Below are 13,569 nucleotides of genomic sequence, written 5' to 3'. Positions count from 1 at the left end.
TATTTTCAAAAGAAACAATGGGGTTTTTTTTACAGATTTAATTTATTCCCTCTTTTTTAATTTTTTATTTTTTAATCATTTTTTCTGGATTGGTTCCATACCTTAGCTATGGTAAATAATGCTGCAATAAACATAGTTGTCCTGGTAGCTTTAGGATGGTCATGTTTGTGATCATTTGGATAAATGCCCAAAAGTGGGATTACTGGGTCATAGGGGAGCTCTATGTGGAGTCTTTGGAGGAACCTCCATACTGCTTACCAAAGTGGTTGAACAAGTTTACACTCCAATCAACAATGCAGTAAGGTTCCCTTCTGTCCACATCCCCTCCATCATCTGTTGTTATTAGAGTTCCTGATTATATCCATTCTAATTGGGTGAGGTGGTATCTCAATGTTGTTTACATTTCTTTTATGGTTGAACATTTCTTCATGTGTCTATTGGCCATCCTTCTTTTCTCTTCAGAGAAGTTTCTCTTTAAGACTTTAGCCCACTTATTTATTGGGCAGTTGTTTCTTTGAAGATTTGATGTTGGGGGATTTAATTTTTTGAGTTCCAGGTATATTTTAGATATGAGACCCTTGTCCATTGTATGACTAGTGAAGATCTTCTCCCAATCCGTGGGCTTTCTATTGATCTTGCTAGCTATGTCCTTTGCCATGCAGAAGCTCTGCAATCTCGTGCTATCCCATTTGTCCAAACTTTCTTTGATTTGCTCTGTTTCTGAGTCTCTTTAAGAAAATTTTGGCCTGTGCCAAGGAGACCTAGGGTTTCTCCTGTTCCATCCTGTAATGTTTTCAGGGTGTCTGCTTTGACTTGGAAGTCTTTGATCCGTTTGGAGTTGATTCTGGTGCAGGGTGATATATAAGGATCTAGCTTTAGTTTTCTACAAGTGATTAACCAATTTTGCCAGCACAATTTACTGAAGAGGCTGTCTTTCTTCCATTCTATTTTTTTAGCTCCCTTATCAAAGATTAGATGGCTATAGCTCTGTGGTTTCATTTCTGGGTTTTCAATTCTATTCCATTGGTCCTGAGATCTGTACTTGTGCCAGTACAAAGCTGTTTTGATTACTATTTCTTTGTAGTAGAGTTTGAAATTTGGTATTGATATTCCTCCAGCACTGTTCTTTCTGTTAAGGATCGTTTTTGCTATTGGGGTCTTTTATTATTCCATATGAATTTTTGGATTGCCTCTTCTATTTCCTTGAAGAATGAGGTTGGAATATTGCTAGGTATCGCATTGAATTTGTAGATAGCCTTGGGAAGTATTGCCATTTTCACAATGTTGATCCTTCCAATCCAGGAGCATGGGAGGGTTTTCCACTCTCTAAGTTCTGTTTTGATTTCCTTTTTCTTGCTGCTCTTTTTCAAGGAGGTTCAGATGTCTCATTAAATTGTTGGTTTCAGATTCTCCAATTTGTTGATGTAGGAACTCAGAGCTATAAACTTGCCTCTGAGTACTGCCTTTGCTGTGTCCCAGAGGAGTTGGTAAATTGTGTGTTCATTTTGATGAATATCATGATCATTTGAATTTCCTTTCTAATCTCTTCCGTGACCCACTGGTGATTCAACAGTGTGTTGTTTAGGCTCCATGTGTTACACGGCTTTCTTTGGTGGCTTTTGGTGTTGAGTTCTACTTTTATTCCATTGTGAGAATGCAGGGCATAACTTCAATGTTTCTAAATTTGGACAGGTTTGCTTTGTGGCCTATTTTGGAAAACGTTCCATGTGATGCTGAGAAAAACATGTATTCTGATGGGACTGGAAGAAATATTCGGTAGATGCCTGTTAAATCTAGTTGATCTGTGCAGTTGTTTAGATTTGCAGTTTCTCTGTTGAGTTTTATCCCCTAGTGGGGATAATGGTGTGTTAAAGTCCCCAACAATTAATGTCTTTGGATTTATGTGAGATTTGAGGGAAAGTAGGGTTTGTTTGGTGAATAGATATTTAGAATTGTAATATTTTTCTGAAGGAGAGATTCCTTAATTCGTATGTAGCAACCTTCTTTATCTCTTCTCAGTAATTTTAATTTGAAAGCTATTTTATCTTATATTAGAATTGCAAGTCCTGACTGTTTATGCTTGGTAGATTTTGTTCCAGCCTTTCACTTTCAGAATATGTTTGTTGGGGCTGGGAAGGTGGCTCAGTGGTAGAGTGCTTGCCTTGCATGCCTGAGGCCCTGGGTTCGATTCCTCAGCACCACATAAGCAAAAAAGAAAAAAAGAAAAAAGAAAAAAAAACAGAATATGTTTGTTTTTATGGGCAAGGTGTGATTCTTGAAGGTAGCAGATAGTAGGATCTTGCTTTTTAATCCAACTAGACAGTCTATGTAACTGAAATGCAGAGTTTAGTCCATTAATGTTGAGAGTTAGGACTGAGTGGTGTTTGGGAGTTCCTGACATGTTATTCACCTTCTTGGGGGATGCAAAAGTTGGGTTCTTCCTATACTTCTTGGATTCTCAGTTTGGGTGTGGTTTCTTGGTCTTTATTGTGGTCTTGTTGGTTTTCTATGTGTAGAACATTTTTAAGTAGCTTTTGTAGGGCTGGTTTGGTGGAGATATAGTTTCAGTTTTTCTTTGCTAAGGAAGATTTTCATCTGACCTCCTGTTATGAGGAGAGTTTAGCTGGGTACAGCATTCTTGGTTGATAGTTGTTTGTCTTTAAGGCATGACATACATTATTCCACTCTCTTCTTACTTTGTCTCTGCTGAGAAATCTGAGGTTATTCTAATTGGTTTCCCTTTATAGGTCATTAATGTTTTCTCCTTGACAGCTTTAAGAATCTTTTTTATCTGAATTAATCCTGTGTTGATTCTAATGTTATGGTAGGATGTCCTTTTCTGGTCTATTTGGTGTTCTAAAAGCTTCTTGTATCTGCATTGGCTTATCTTTTTGCATGTTTGGGAAGTTCTCTGCTAGGATCCTGTTAAATAAATTTCCTAGACTATTAACTTCTGTCTCTAGATGCTCACCTACACCAATTATCCTCAGATTAGGCCTTCTGATGATGTCTTCCAAATGTTGAATAGATCTATCATATCTTGGATAGTTGTATGTTCTTTCTCTATAATATCTAGGCTATCTTCAATCCCTGAAATTCGATCTTCTGCATGGTCTAACCTACTGTCAAGAATTTATAATTTGTTTTTATTTCCTTTTCCCCAACTGATTTGTTTAGTAAGGCATCAAAAATACATTCTTGAAAAGGTCAAAAGCTATGTACATATGACCATATAAGATGATACTAAGTGAAATGAACCCCAAGACAGGGACACAAGTGGTTTTTTCTTTCTTGCTATTGTTTCTAACATATTTATAAGGTACCATGTGATTTTTTTTGTTTCTTTGTATGTTCCTCCCCCATGGTATAACCTCTGTTTTCACTGTATTTATATTTGCACTGTATTTGCATCTTGTATATACACTTCTCTAATTTGGGGAGGGGAAGGGAAAAAACAAAATGCTTAAATAGGGATACAGGTTGACCCATTGTAACAATGAGATGTACAAGACACTATGTTGAAAATGAACTTTACAATTTTAGCAGGGAAGGGGGTCGGGGGTTGGGGGTGGAGGTAGTTGTGGAGGTGGGAGGGAAGGGATGGTAGGAGAAAAACAAAGGAGGAGGTAACAATGCTTGATAGGAAATGTACTCATTACCTTGCTCATGTAACTATAACACCTCTGTACAGTATTTTTACAATAAAAATACATTCTTGAATTTTCTGAGTTCTGGTCACATGCATATAAGTATGTACTTTGTTAAGTGTGTTAGCTTTATGGTGGTAACCATTTCAAAATGTTTATTTAATATGAAAATATTGTCTAATATTCCTTCAAAATATATAATTTTCTGTGTAAAATTGACCTAGCTAAGGATTAAATATTTTGAAAATTATATCCATGCTTCCATAAACTTATTTTTGGAGAGTTATGTGTTTTAGAAATGTGTTCAACAGATTCTTAGTCGAAAGTATAATAAAATGCACATTTTAAAAATAGGAAATTCACTAATTGTTGTCACAGTCATGAAATACCACTAAAAATTCTCAATGTTTAGAGAAGCCAAATTTCCTGGTACAAGTCATACATTAGTAAGATTATTTGTGATCTTTCATTTCATGAAAGTGACTGTAGTTTTCAATTATATCAAATCAATATTAAGTTACTGACTTTTTACATTCTCATGAGAAATAGAAAATTTACATAAGTGCTAGTCAAAAAGAGTTCAGCATAAGAAACTGTAAATTCACTATGAGTAAATAAGGATGGCATAAAATTTTATTTGTAATGTTTAAGTTTACATTCCTTATATATTTATGTTGAATAATAAAATGTTAGAAAGGAAAACATTGTTTCTTTTCTTCATGATATTTATCAAAGGGCTTTTCATCTGAGCAGCTTTTCATCTGAACAGCACAAATTGGTCTCTGTAGGAAACTTAGTCATAGGGTTTGGCTTTGAACCTCAACACAGATTCAATCCTCCTTAGTAGGGGACATGATTTGTCCTGTTGTTGCTATGTTTTATTAATTGACTTTGTCTCCATTCAAATGGAAGTTGTCCTGGATCCTATTTGCATTTGTCATTCACATAGTTTCTGTATTATACCACACCAGTGTACTATACCATGTCATAGTCCTTTCATCCCTGACTCTATCAAACATATTTACCTGCACCTTCACCTGGTCATGACCTACAGGACTAGCTGTTGGTGGCCATCACACTTGTATTGCTCAATTGAACACATAGTGCACAAGGCTGTCTTCAGAATCACCTCTCTTATGCAGGAGTCCAACATTACCTGTCAGAAGTATTTCTACTCAGCACTGTAAGGGACTCCACATCTCTCACACTGTCCACTATCACAACTCAGGCATTCTACCTCACTAGGTGTAGAACCTCTTTTCCAGTGATTGAACAAACAGGCTTGCATAGCTCCTTCATGTCTTTGCCAAGAGGCTAAATCCAGTGCCTCAGGAGGGGCCTCTAGTACATAAACTTCCTGTCCCTTCTTTATTTCTGCCCTTAGTTGTGTACTTTCTGCACATAATCCCAAGCAAACCCTCTGGCTCCACCTCATGTCTTAGCTGAATTTGTACCTTCTGCTCACACAGCAGGCATAGAACTTGCCTGACTCAAGTATCTTGCAAATCAGTCCTTGTCCAGCAGCCTCCAAATGATGAGAGGGCAAGTCTCTGGGAGTGAAGGAAATGTAGGAATTGCTCCCAATCAATAAGAGCCACTTCTGCAGTCTCAGACTCAACAGGAGAATTACTGAATCAAGATTCTCAGGTACTTGTATTCAGGTGTCCTCATTTTGTAACTCAGAATTTTGTTAGTACTGAATCAGGGCCCTGACACTAGCAATAAAATATGCTCATGGGTGCTAGCCTTGGACAAATAGGCTCAGGGACAGTGCCTAGGCCCTGAGTTTAAGACCCAAAACTAAACAACAACAACAAACTTTTCATGGACAATTACTCTTCTAATCTCTGTTACTCCCAAGATGAAGTTGTGGGTTGCAGTCCTCCTCATCCTCTGTCTGAAAAGATGTAAGGTTTCTTATTTTACTGTAAAGAAGTTGAAAGTATACCAGCCTGATATATTTACTATGCAAGAAAATTGTGCCTGAAGAAAACAAGTGGAAAATGTTCTTTATGGCTTCTTTTCCATTTTTCAAAATCAAAGCCTTCTCATGGAAATACTTCCTAATTCTAGAACGTAAAACTTGCCTTCAAATTGCCTGAAGTGACAGGATTTTATAAATCAAATGGGAAAATTTGTATTTTCCATTTCTGTCCTTATGCCTTATGCAATCTTTAGGCATATTAACAGAGGTAGGACCACCATCCTGTCCGTAAGAAGCTGAGTGTATCCATACCTAGGTGGGGGTATCTGGGTTTCTGATACTCATCAAAATAGTGGGTGATAGAAAAAGCTAAAGTTCTGATTTTTGGCTAGTTGAAAGGTCGACAAGCTTTAGCTTCAGAAAACCATGCTTATCAACCATTTCTTTACAATCTCTTGGCTTAATTACTTTTGAAATGTATGACAGAAATGACTCCATTTGGAATCTGACAACATCCCCTGTCTCAATGCTTACTTCCATACTATTAGAATCTGAATGGTTCTTCATCACTGGAATAAGCTTTGTCCCTAGAGGCCTTTTTCGTTGCCTGAATGTGATGTCCCAGTAGTTCTTATCCGAAGTTGGAGTGAAATGACAGTTTAGAAGGGACTCGGTGCTAAAAAGACATCTTATGATCTAATTGGGAGAAAAACAATTTAGAAGGAATGTCTCTTATACTAGTCTTGAAGTCTATTAGGGTAGTTTTCTTTAAATACATTTTTTATTATAAAAATACTACAGAGGGGTTACAGTTACATGAGTAAGGTAATGAGTACATTTCCTATCAAGCAGTGTTGACTCCTACTTTGTTTTTCCTCTATCATCCCTTCCTTCCCACCTCCACAATTACTCCCCCGACCCCCCATGGCTCCCCGCTGGGTGAAGTTGTAAAGTTCATTTTCAACATAGTGTCTTGTACATCTCATTGTTACAATGGGTCAACCTGTATCCTTATTTAAGCATTTTTTCCCTTCTCCTCCCCAGATCAGAAAAGTGTATATACAAGATGCAGGTCACTGGAATCAAATACAGTAAAAACAGGGATTATACCATGAGGGAGGAACATACCAAAGAAACAAACAAAAACAAACAAACAAACACACAGTACACTTTAAATACATTAAAAACAATAGCAAGAAAGAAAAGACCTTTTGTGTCCCTGTCTTGGGGTTCATTTCCCTTAACATCATCTTATATGGTCATATGTACATAGCTTTTGACTTTTTGTGGTTGTCCTAGACATACTTTTTTATTGCAAATAAGGGAAACCATGGGATTTATGTTTCTTTGGGCCTGGCTTACTTCACTTAATATAATTTTTTCCAAGTCTTTCCCTTTCCTAACAAATGGGGCAATGTCCTTCCTGATGGAGGCATAGAATTCCATTGTGTGTGTGTGTGTGTGTGTGTGTGTGTGTGTGTGTGTATCACATTTTCTTGATCCATTCATCTACTGAGAGGCATCTGGATTGGTTCTACATCTTAACTATGGTAATAATGCTGTGATAAACATGTTATCAATCTCACTCTTTCTTCCACTGGGTTACTTTTTGTGACTGCTACTTCACACAGACATTCATCTGGACCTTCCTGGCAGGTCTTAATCACCTCCTCCATTTCTTGGACATCTAAAATGTGTCAAAGAAAAAAAAGACAAAAACATAAATGAGATCCAAAGATTCCGTAATATAAAGATGAAGATATTTTCTCCCATTCTGTTACAGATTTTCAATGATCAAAATAGGAATTAATTTATGATACATGATTTCTCCCTAATGTATTAATTAAAAATAATACTGATATTTAGCAATGGAAAATGTTTTTCTGTGTTTCAGTTTTTCTTTTTATATCAGAAGAAATATTTACTCAAATTATTCAACTAAGTACTGTGAAAGTTTTAAGCTGAACACTTAAAATTTGCCTTTAGTATTCTTGGGGTTGTTTCAAATATTGTTTTGTTTGACCATAGGGGAATAGCTGCTTTGTGTTCTTTAATTTTCTTGAAATAATTTATATATTGTGCTGCTTTGCTTCTCAACCATTAGGTGAGGAACTGGAATATTTTCTAGATTTGGAGACTATAATTGTGTTTTATATATTCCTTTGCCTTTCACCTAAGCAGGGATGGTTCCTGACAGTAGGCATTAATACCTACATCTCTTCAATTCTAACTTCTCATAAGAATTACTTTAAGTATCTGTGGGAATTTTAAAGTTCATTTCTCTCCATCTTATACAGTCTCATCAAAATTCCTTTTTTGACACTCTTGCCCCGCAGAAGCATGGAAGATCAAAGACACTCCAGCTCACGACCTAGTTAATCATCCTCTCTACACTAAAAGATCTAGTTGTGAACTCCAGATCTGTGCGTGGTGTGCGCACGCGTGTGTTGGTGGTGTGGCTGTTACCACTGTGCCATGTGCTGACACAGATCTGTGCCTGTTGTGTGCACGCGTGTGTGGGTGGTGTGGCTGTTACCACTGTGCACAAGTGCAGATGCAGATCTGTGTGTGGTATGTGCACGTGTGTGTTGGTGGTGTGGCTGTGGCTGTTACCACTGTGCACATGTGCAGACCCAGATCTGTGCGTGGTGTGCGCATGCGTGTGTTCGTGGTGTGGCTGTTACCACTGTGCCATGTGCTGACACAGATCTGTGCGAGGTGTGCACACGCGTGTTGGTGGTGTGGCTGTTACCACTGTGCCATGTGCTGACACAGATCTGTGCGAGGTGTGCACACGTGTGTTGGCGGTGTGGCTGTTACCACTGTGCACATGTGCAGATGCAGATCTGTGCGTGGTGTGCGCACGCGTGTGTTGGTGGTGTGGCTGTTACCACTGAGGGATCATCCGAGGTAGGTGGGAAGGGGGCGCTTGTAGGAGGATTGCCTTCACACGCTGGGGCGCACATGGAGGACCCTGTGGGGGGCCTGAGGGTGCGCGTGAGCGTGCGTGCATCTAGAGCCCCACCCGGGAAGCTCGAGGTCCTGAGTTCAAATCCCACCCTCCCAGCTCTGGTCACAGAGGCCCGCGGGGCCCAGGGGGGTCGGGCCGGGCCGGCCTTCCCCGCAGGAGGGCGGTGCGAGCGCGCCCAAGCAGAGGCCTGGGCCGGGCAGGCCCAGTGGGCGCCGCGGCCCCCGACCCCCGGCGTCCGGGCCGGGTCTGACTCCTTGCTGTTTTCGGCAGGACCCCGCCATCCAGGGGCCGGCGCGGGCCTGGGAGCGCTCCCTCCCACACGTGCGCGGCCGGGGGCCATGGGAGGAGCGGGGAGACCCCGCGGGGCCTGGCCAGAGCCGGCGCACCCGGACAACCCTCGGGGTCGCTGCCGGGGAGGGAGGGGGAATGGGGACCTGCTCAGGCCCTGCCCCTTCCTCCCCTCCGCCCCAGCTCGCTCTCTCGCACGCGCCGCGCAGGCGCCTGGGGTTGGCGGGGTTGTTGTTGTGGCGCGCAGACCCCGCCCCTCCGCGTGGCGGCCCCGACCCCCATCTGTTTTCCCGGGCGCTGAGTGGATTATATTGTGCGGGGACCAGGGGCGGCTGCAGCGCCGCCGCGGGACAGGGGGAGCGCGGACCCTGCCGACAGCCCGAGCCGCGGCTGCCTCGAAGACTCGGCCCCGCCGCCGTCGCCGCCGCCCCCACCCCCCGGCCCGGCCGAGCCGCGCACCTCATCCGCAGGTCGCGCGGAGGCGCGGGCGCCGCGGCGGGAGCCGGGGCGAGGCGCTGAGGCGCCGCCGCTGGGCAGGAGCCGGAGCCGGCGGCGCGCGGGCTCGACCGGCCCAGCCGCGGCGCCTGCCCGGCCACCGAGCGAGCGAGCGGGCGTGGGCTGGCGCGGCAATGTGCCCGGAGGAGCGCGACGCCACGGGGCTGGGCGAGCTCCGCTCCTGGTGGGAGGTGCCGGCCATCGCGCACTTCTGCTCGCTCTTCTGCACCGCCTGCTGCCTGCCGGACTTCGAGATCGAGGTGAGCGGCGGGGCCGGGCTGGAGGTCAGGAGCGGGGCGTCGTGAGGGAGGGGGCCGGGGCCGGGGCCCACGGGGAGTGCGGGCGGCGCTTCCCGTACCGCCGGTACGTCTGGCGGGGCGCCCGCTTGTGGTCAGGGGTCGAGCCTGCTTTTGTCAGGGCCGCCAGGGAACCGGGCGGGCGGGCGGGCGGGAGGCGCCGCGAGCCTCCTGGGGGCCGGGCCAGGGCCGCCGGGAGCTCGTCCCTCCCCAGCGAGGCGGCGGGGCCCGGCCGCCAACTCCGGACGGGGGGGGGGGCTCCCGGGGCCTCGGGGAAAGTCTGGCGCCACGTCTTCCCGCCGCGCCCGGCCCAGTCGGCCCGGGGGGGGGGGTCGGTGGGGAGGGCGCGGGGCTGGAAACTTGCACGGCTTTTGTGTTGTGGTGGTTGTTGTGTTGTCCTGTTGTTGTGTTGTTGATGTTGTTGTGTTGATGTTCCCCCCTACCCCCCCCCCCCCCCTGCGCCCGGCCCGGCGTGGGAAGCCGCGCTCCCGGGGCTGGGGAGGCGAGCTCCGGCCGGGAGAAGCGGGGTATATCTTCCGTCCTCCGATTTACTTCCCTCAAGTCCTGTACTGGACGGTAGTCTCCTGTCCCAGGCTTTTTGACAGGCAATAAGGGGGTGTTCCACGGAGATTGGCATGGCTTTAAGATACCCAATTGGAGCAGTTTTTGTATATGTGGTCTAATTCCATTTTTAGCTTCCCTGCTTAATGGATACTGACGTATCATTACCGGGGTAGCCGAAGCTTTAAGTTCAATAATCACGGGAGGCTGGTTTGTAGCCAGTCCCATTCCTGCAGTCTCTGCCCAAGCCTGGGGATAATCTGATAACCATTGGGGGTCGATTGGGGCTGACTGAGGGCTTTCATGTAACCGATGTTCATCCTCCAGGTGTAAGGTTAGGACTTGGAGGGGCTGTCCTTGGGGGTCCCTTGACGGAGGCCCCTTTTCCTTGGAAATAAATCTGGGCCCCTACCTTTGAGAGGAGGTCCCTCCCCAACAATGGATAGGGGCAGTCTGGAATTAGGAGGAACGAGTGGGTGACTAGCCCCGTTCCGAGGTGCACTTTTCGCTTAGTTGTCCACCGATAGAATTTTCCTCCTGTGGCTCCCTGTACCAAGGATGTCTTAGAACTCAGAGGACCTCCTGATCGAGTTAAGACCGAATGTTGGGCGACAGTGTCAACCAGGAAGGTTACTGGCTGGCCCCCCACTTGAAGGGTTACCCGGGGCTCAGGGGGGGGCTCCTGGCCCTGACTGCCCTAATCTTCATCCTGTAGGGACAATACTTGTGCTGGTCTTCGGGGTCCTCTCATCTGCCCCCTTTTCCTCGGACAGTTTCTGACCCAGTGTCCTGTTTCCTTGCAATACGCACACTGGTCACGGCTCACTAGAGGTTTCTTTTCGTCCCCCAGGTTTTTATCTAACCTAGCCTCTCTCTCTCCTGGCTGTTGTACTACAGTGGCCAAGATCTTACTTAACTCTTTGGTACGTTTCTTGTCTCGCTTGTCCTCTCTATCCTCCTGCAACTTACGTAATCTTTCTTCTTTCTCTTCCTGAGTTTCCCTCTTATTAAAAATTCTTTGTGCTTCCTTAACCAGATCCTGTAAAGTATACCCCTGAAGCCCCTCCAACCGTTGTAGCTTAGTCCGAATGTCCGGGGCCGACTGCCCGATAAATGACATAATGACATCGGATTGTCTGTCTGCAGCAGAGGGGTCAAAGGGCGTATACAAACGGTACCCTTCCATTAGTCTCTCTAAAAATCCCGCAGGCGTTTCCTCAGAACCCTGCACTATCGCAGGCACCTTAGCCAAATTGGTGGGGCGCCGTCCAGCCCCCCTTTGAGACCCGCCAACAGAACCTGGCGATAAAGACGGAGTCGCTCCCTACCGGCTGCGATGTTGAAGTCCCAATTTGGACGGGTTAACGGGAACACTTCATCGATCTCATTGGGCAACTGGGTTGGCCTGCCATCCTCTCCTGGAACATTTTTGCGAGCCTCCAGGAACACTCGCTGTCGCTCCTCCGTGGTGAGGAGAGCCTGCAAGAGTTGCTGACAATCGTCCCAAGTGGGCTGGTGGGTTAACAGAATGGATTCAATCAGGCCCGTCAGGGCCTGTGGGTCCTGAGAAAAGGACGGGTTATGGGTTTTCCAGTTATATAAGTCGGAAGCAGAAAAGGGCCAATACTGATACTGGCCGGCCACTGTCCGGAGGGGAAAGGCATGGGCCATCCAGCCTCCCCCTGTCTCTCCGCCTCGATCACGGCAGAGGCGCAGACGACTGCTGGGAGGTGACAAGGGCATCTGGGGCTCCACCTCCAGCTCAGTGGAGTCCGGAGAGGGAGCAGATGGGGAATGGGAGACCTCTAGCGGGCCCCTTTGTTCTCCCATCGGAGCAGGTTGGGCATAAGGTGGCGGGGGAGCTAAGACTGGCGGGGAGTCTAATAGTAATAGATCCGCCTGGTCATCTGGTAAAATAGAGGGAGCTTGGGAGGAGGAGCCCTTAGTTTTAGACTGAGACACCTCTTTTATGGGATAAAGGGAAGATGAGGGAGGGGGAAGAGGAACAAGGGGAGTGGGAGAAGGTGGGGGAGCGGGTAAAGCTACTGGTGTCTGGGAAAGGAAAGGTTTAATCCACTTCGGGGGTCTCGGGCCAGATTTTCCCACGTGACTATGTAGGGGACCTGATCGGGGTGTCCATGGGAGCCCGGCTGAAGAACTTGAGCCTTTACCTGTAAAAGAATATCAAGATTGAAAGAGCCCTCCTTAGGCCACCCCACGTTAAGAGTGGGCCATTCGGAGGAACAGAAACTGATCCACTTTTTCTTCTGGACCTCCAGCGACAGGTTGCGGGCCCGGGTCACGACTTCTGTCCAATGATCTAGTGTAAGGCTTAAGGGGGTTGTTAGTCTTTGCCCCATTTCTTTAAAAGTTACAAGACAGATAACAAAGACGATCAACGCTAAACAGAAACAGACGAGACTAGACAAACGCCACGCGGTGCCCGAGTGAGTACAGATGAGGAAGGAAACTACAGATGGGAGTGGCCGGCCTCGCCTTAACTCCCCAGAACAGAGACACTCCGATCTCCTCCTTCCTCCAGACGACCCTGGAGCAGAGCTCCAGGGCGGGACCAGGGTACTGGGCACGTCTGCTTTTCCCTCTGGCCCAAATACAGATTCAGACGACCCTGGAGCAGAGCTCCAGGGCGGGACTAGGGTACTGGGCACATCTGCTTTTCCCTCTAGTCCAAGTACAGATTTGGATCCCAGAACATAAAACAAAAATGACAGACACGGGAAACATGAAACGTTAGAGCTCTATCTTACCTCCAACTGGCCTTGGAATTTGGGTCTAGGGGCGCCGTATCCCGGACGAGCCCCACGTTGGGCGCCAACTGAAAGACCCCAGACTCACTGGGATACTTTCTCCAACGGGAGGGCACCCCAAGAACCAAGACTTCAAGCCAGCAGATGCAATAAGCAAGAGGAGTTTATTTGGCGTTTGCGCAAACGGACTCTCTGTCCCAAGCAGACAGGGAGTCCCGAGCAAAGGTTACAGACATTTTTAAAGGCAGAAAACCATAAAATCAGCATAAAATGTCTTCCGTGATATAATTGGCTCATGGTTGGTCTATAATTGGTTGACATTTGACCCGGTTCGTGGTCTGATCAGGTTGTCGTTGTCAAGGTTTGTCCAGGGATGGCTTAATTAATTTGGAACTGAAGAACGTATGCTATCTATAACCGCTGTCCTTGTCCTGGGTGGGCTGATATCCGGACATCTGGATCGGCCAATACTTTGAGTTACTGCCAATTTTATCTCCCAGGTCAAAGGGGGTCTGAATGCAAGCATATTTACAGAAGCAAAGTCAGCAGTTAGCAAGTTAATAATGGTAATGGTGAAGTGAGGTTCCTAATTTTTAACTCTTCAGTACCAGCGCTTGAA

General features: G+C 46.1%; 2 protein-coding genes across 32 annotated transcripts in view; one reads left to right on the top strand and one right to left on the bottom strand.

Moving 5' to 3' along the window:
* The window catches only part of LOC138815293 (uncharacterized), an 87,021-nt gene that overhangs the window by 69,592 nt on the left and 3,860 nt on the right, over nucleotides 1–13,569 (bottom strand). For 2 of the 3 annotated variants that reach the window (XM_070004589.1, XM_070004588.1), the window contains exons 2-3: nucleotides 11,511–13,462; nucleotides 7,158–7,258 (exon numbers count right to left, since the gene is read on the bottom strand). In XM_070004589.1, the coding sequence (XP_069860690.1) occupies nucleotides 7,158–7,258; nucleotides 11,511–12,012 (603 nt within the window). In that variant the 5' untranslated portion in view covers nucleotides 12,013–13,462. Of the gene's footprint in view, nucleotides 1–3,951; nucleotides 7,259–11,510; nucleotides 13,463–13,569 lie in introns of those variants that run through there. The other variant, XM_070004587.1, reaches the window with a different exon arrangement.
* The window catches only part of LOC138815294 (protein FAM114A2-like), a 214,093-nt gene continuing 209,905 nt past the window's right edge, over nucleotides 9,382–13,569 (top strand). For 7 of the 29 annotated variants that reach the window (XM_070004590.1, XM_070004595.1, XM_070004591.1 and 4 more), the window contains exon 1: nucleotides 9,410–9,585. The gene's annotated coding sequence lies outside the window, so the exon portion shown is untranslated. Of the gene's footprint in view, nucleotides 9,586–13,569 lie in introns of all 29 variants that reach the window. The other 22 variants (XM_070004623.1, XM_070004622.1, XM_070004627.1 and 19 more) reach the window with 9 other exon arrangements.

The sequence above is a fragment of the Dipodomys merriami genome, unplaced genomic scaffold (assembly GCF_024711535.1).
Source record: "Dipodomys merriami isolate MVZ:Mamm:240054 unplaced genomic scaffold, mDipMer1.0.p SCAF_635, whole genome shotgun sequence".
Lineage (NCBI taxonomy): Eukaryota > Metazoa > Chordata > Mammalia > Rodentia > Heteromyidae > Dipodomys > Dipodomys merriami.
Note: the sequence above shows the minus strand (reverse complement) of the source record. Positions and strands in the feature narration are given on the sequence as shown.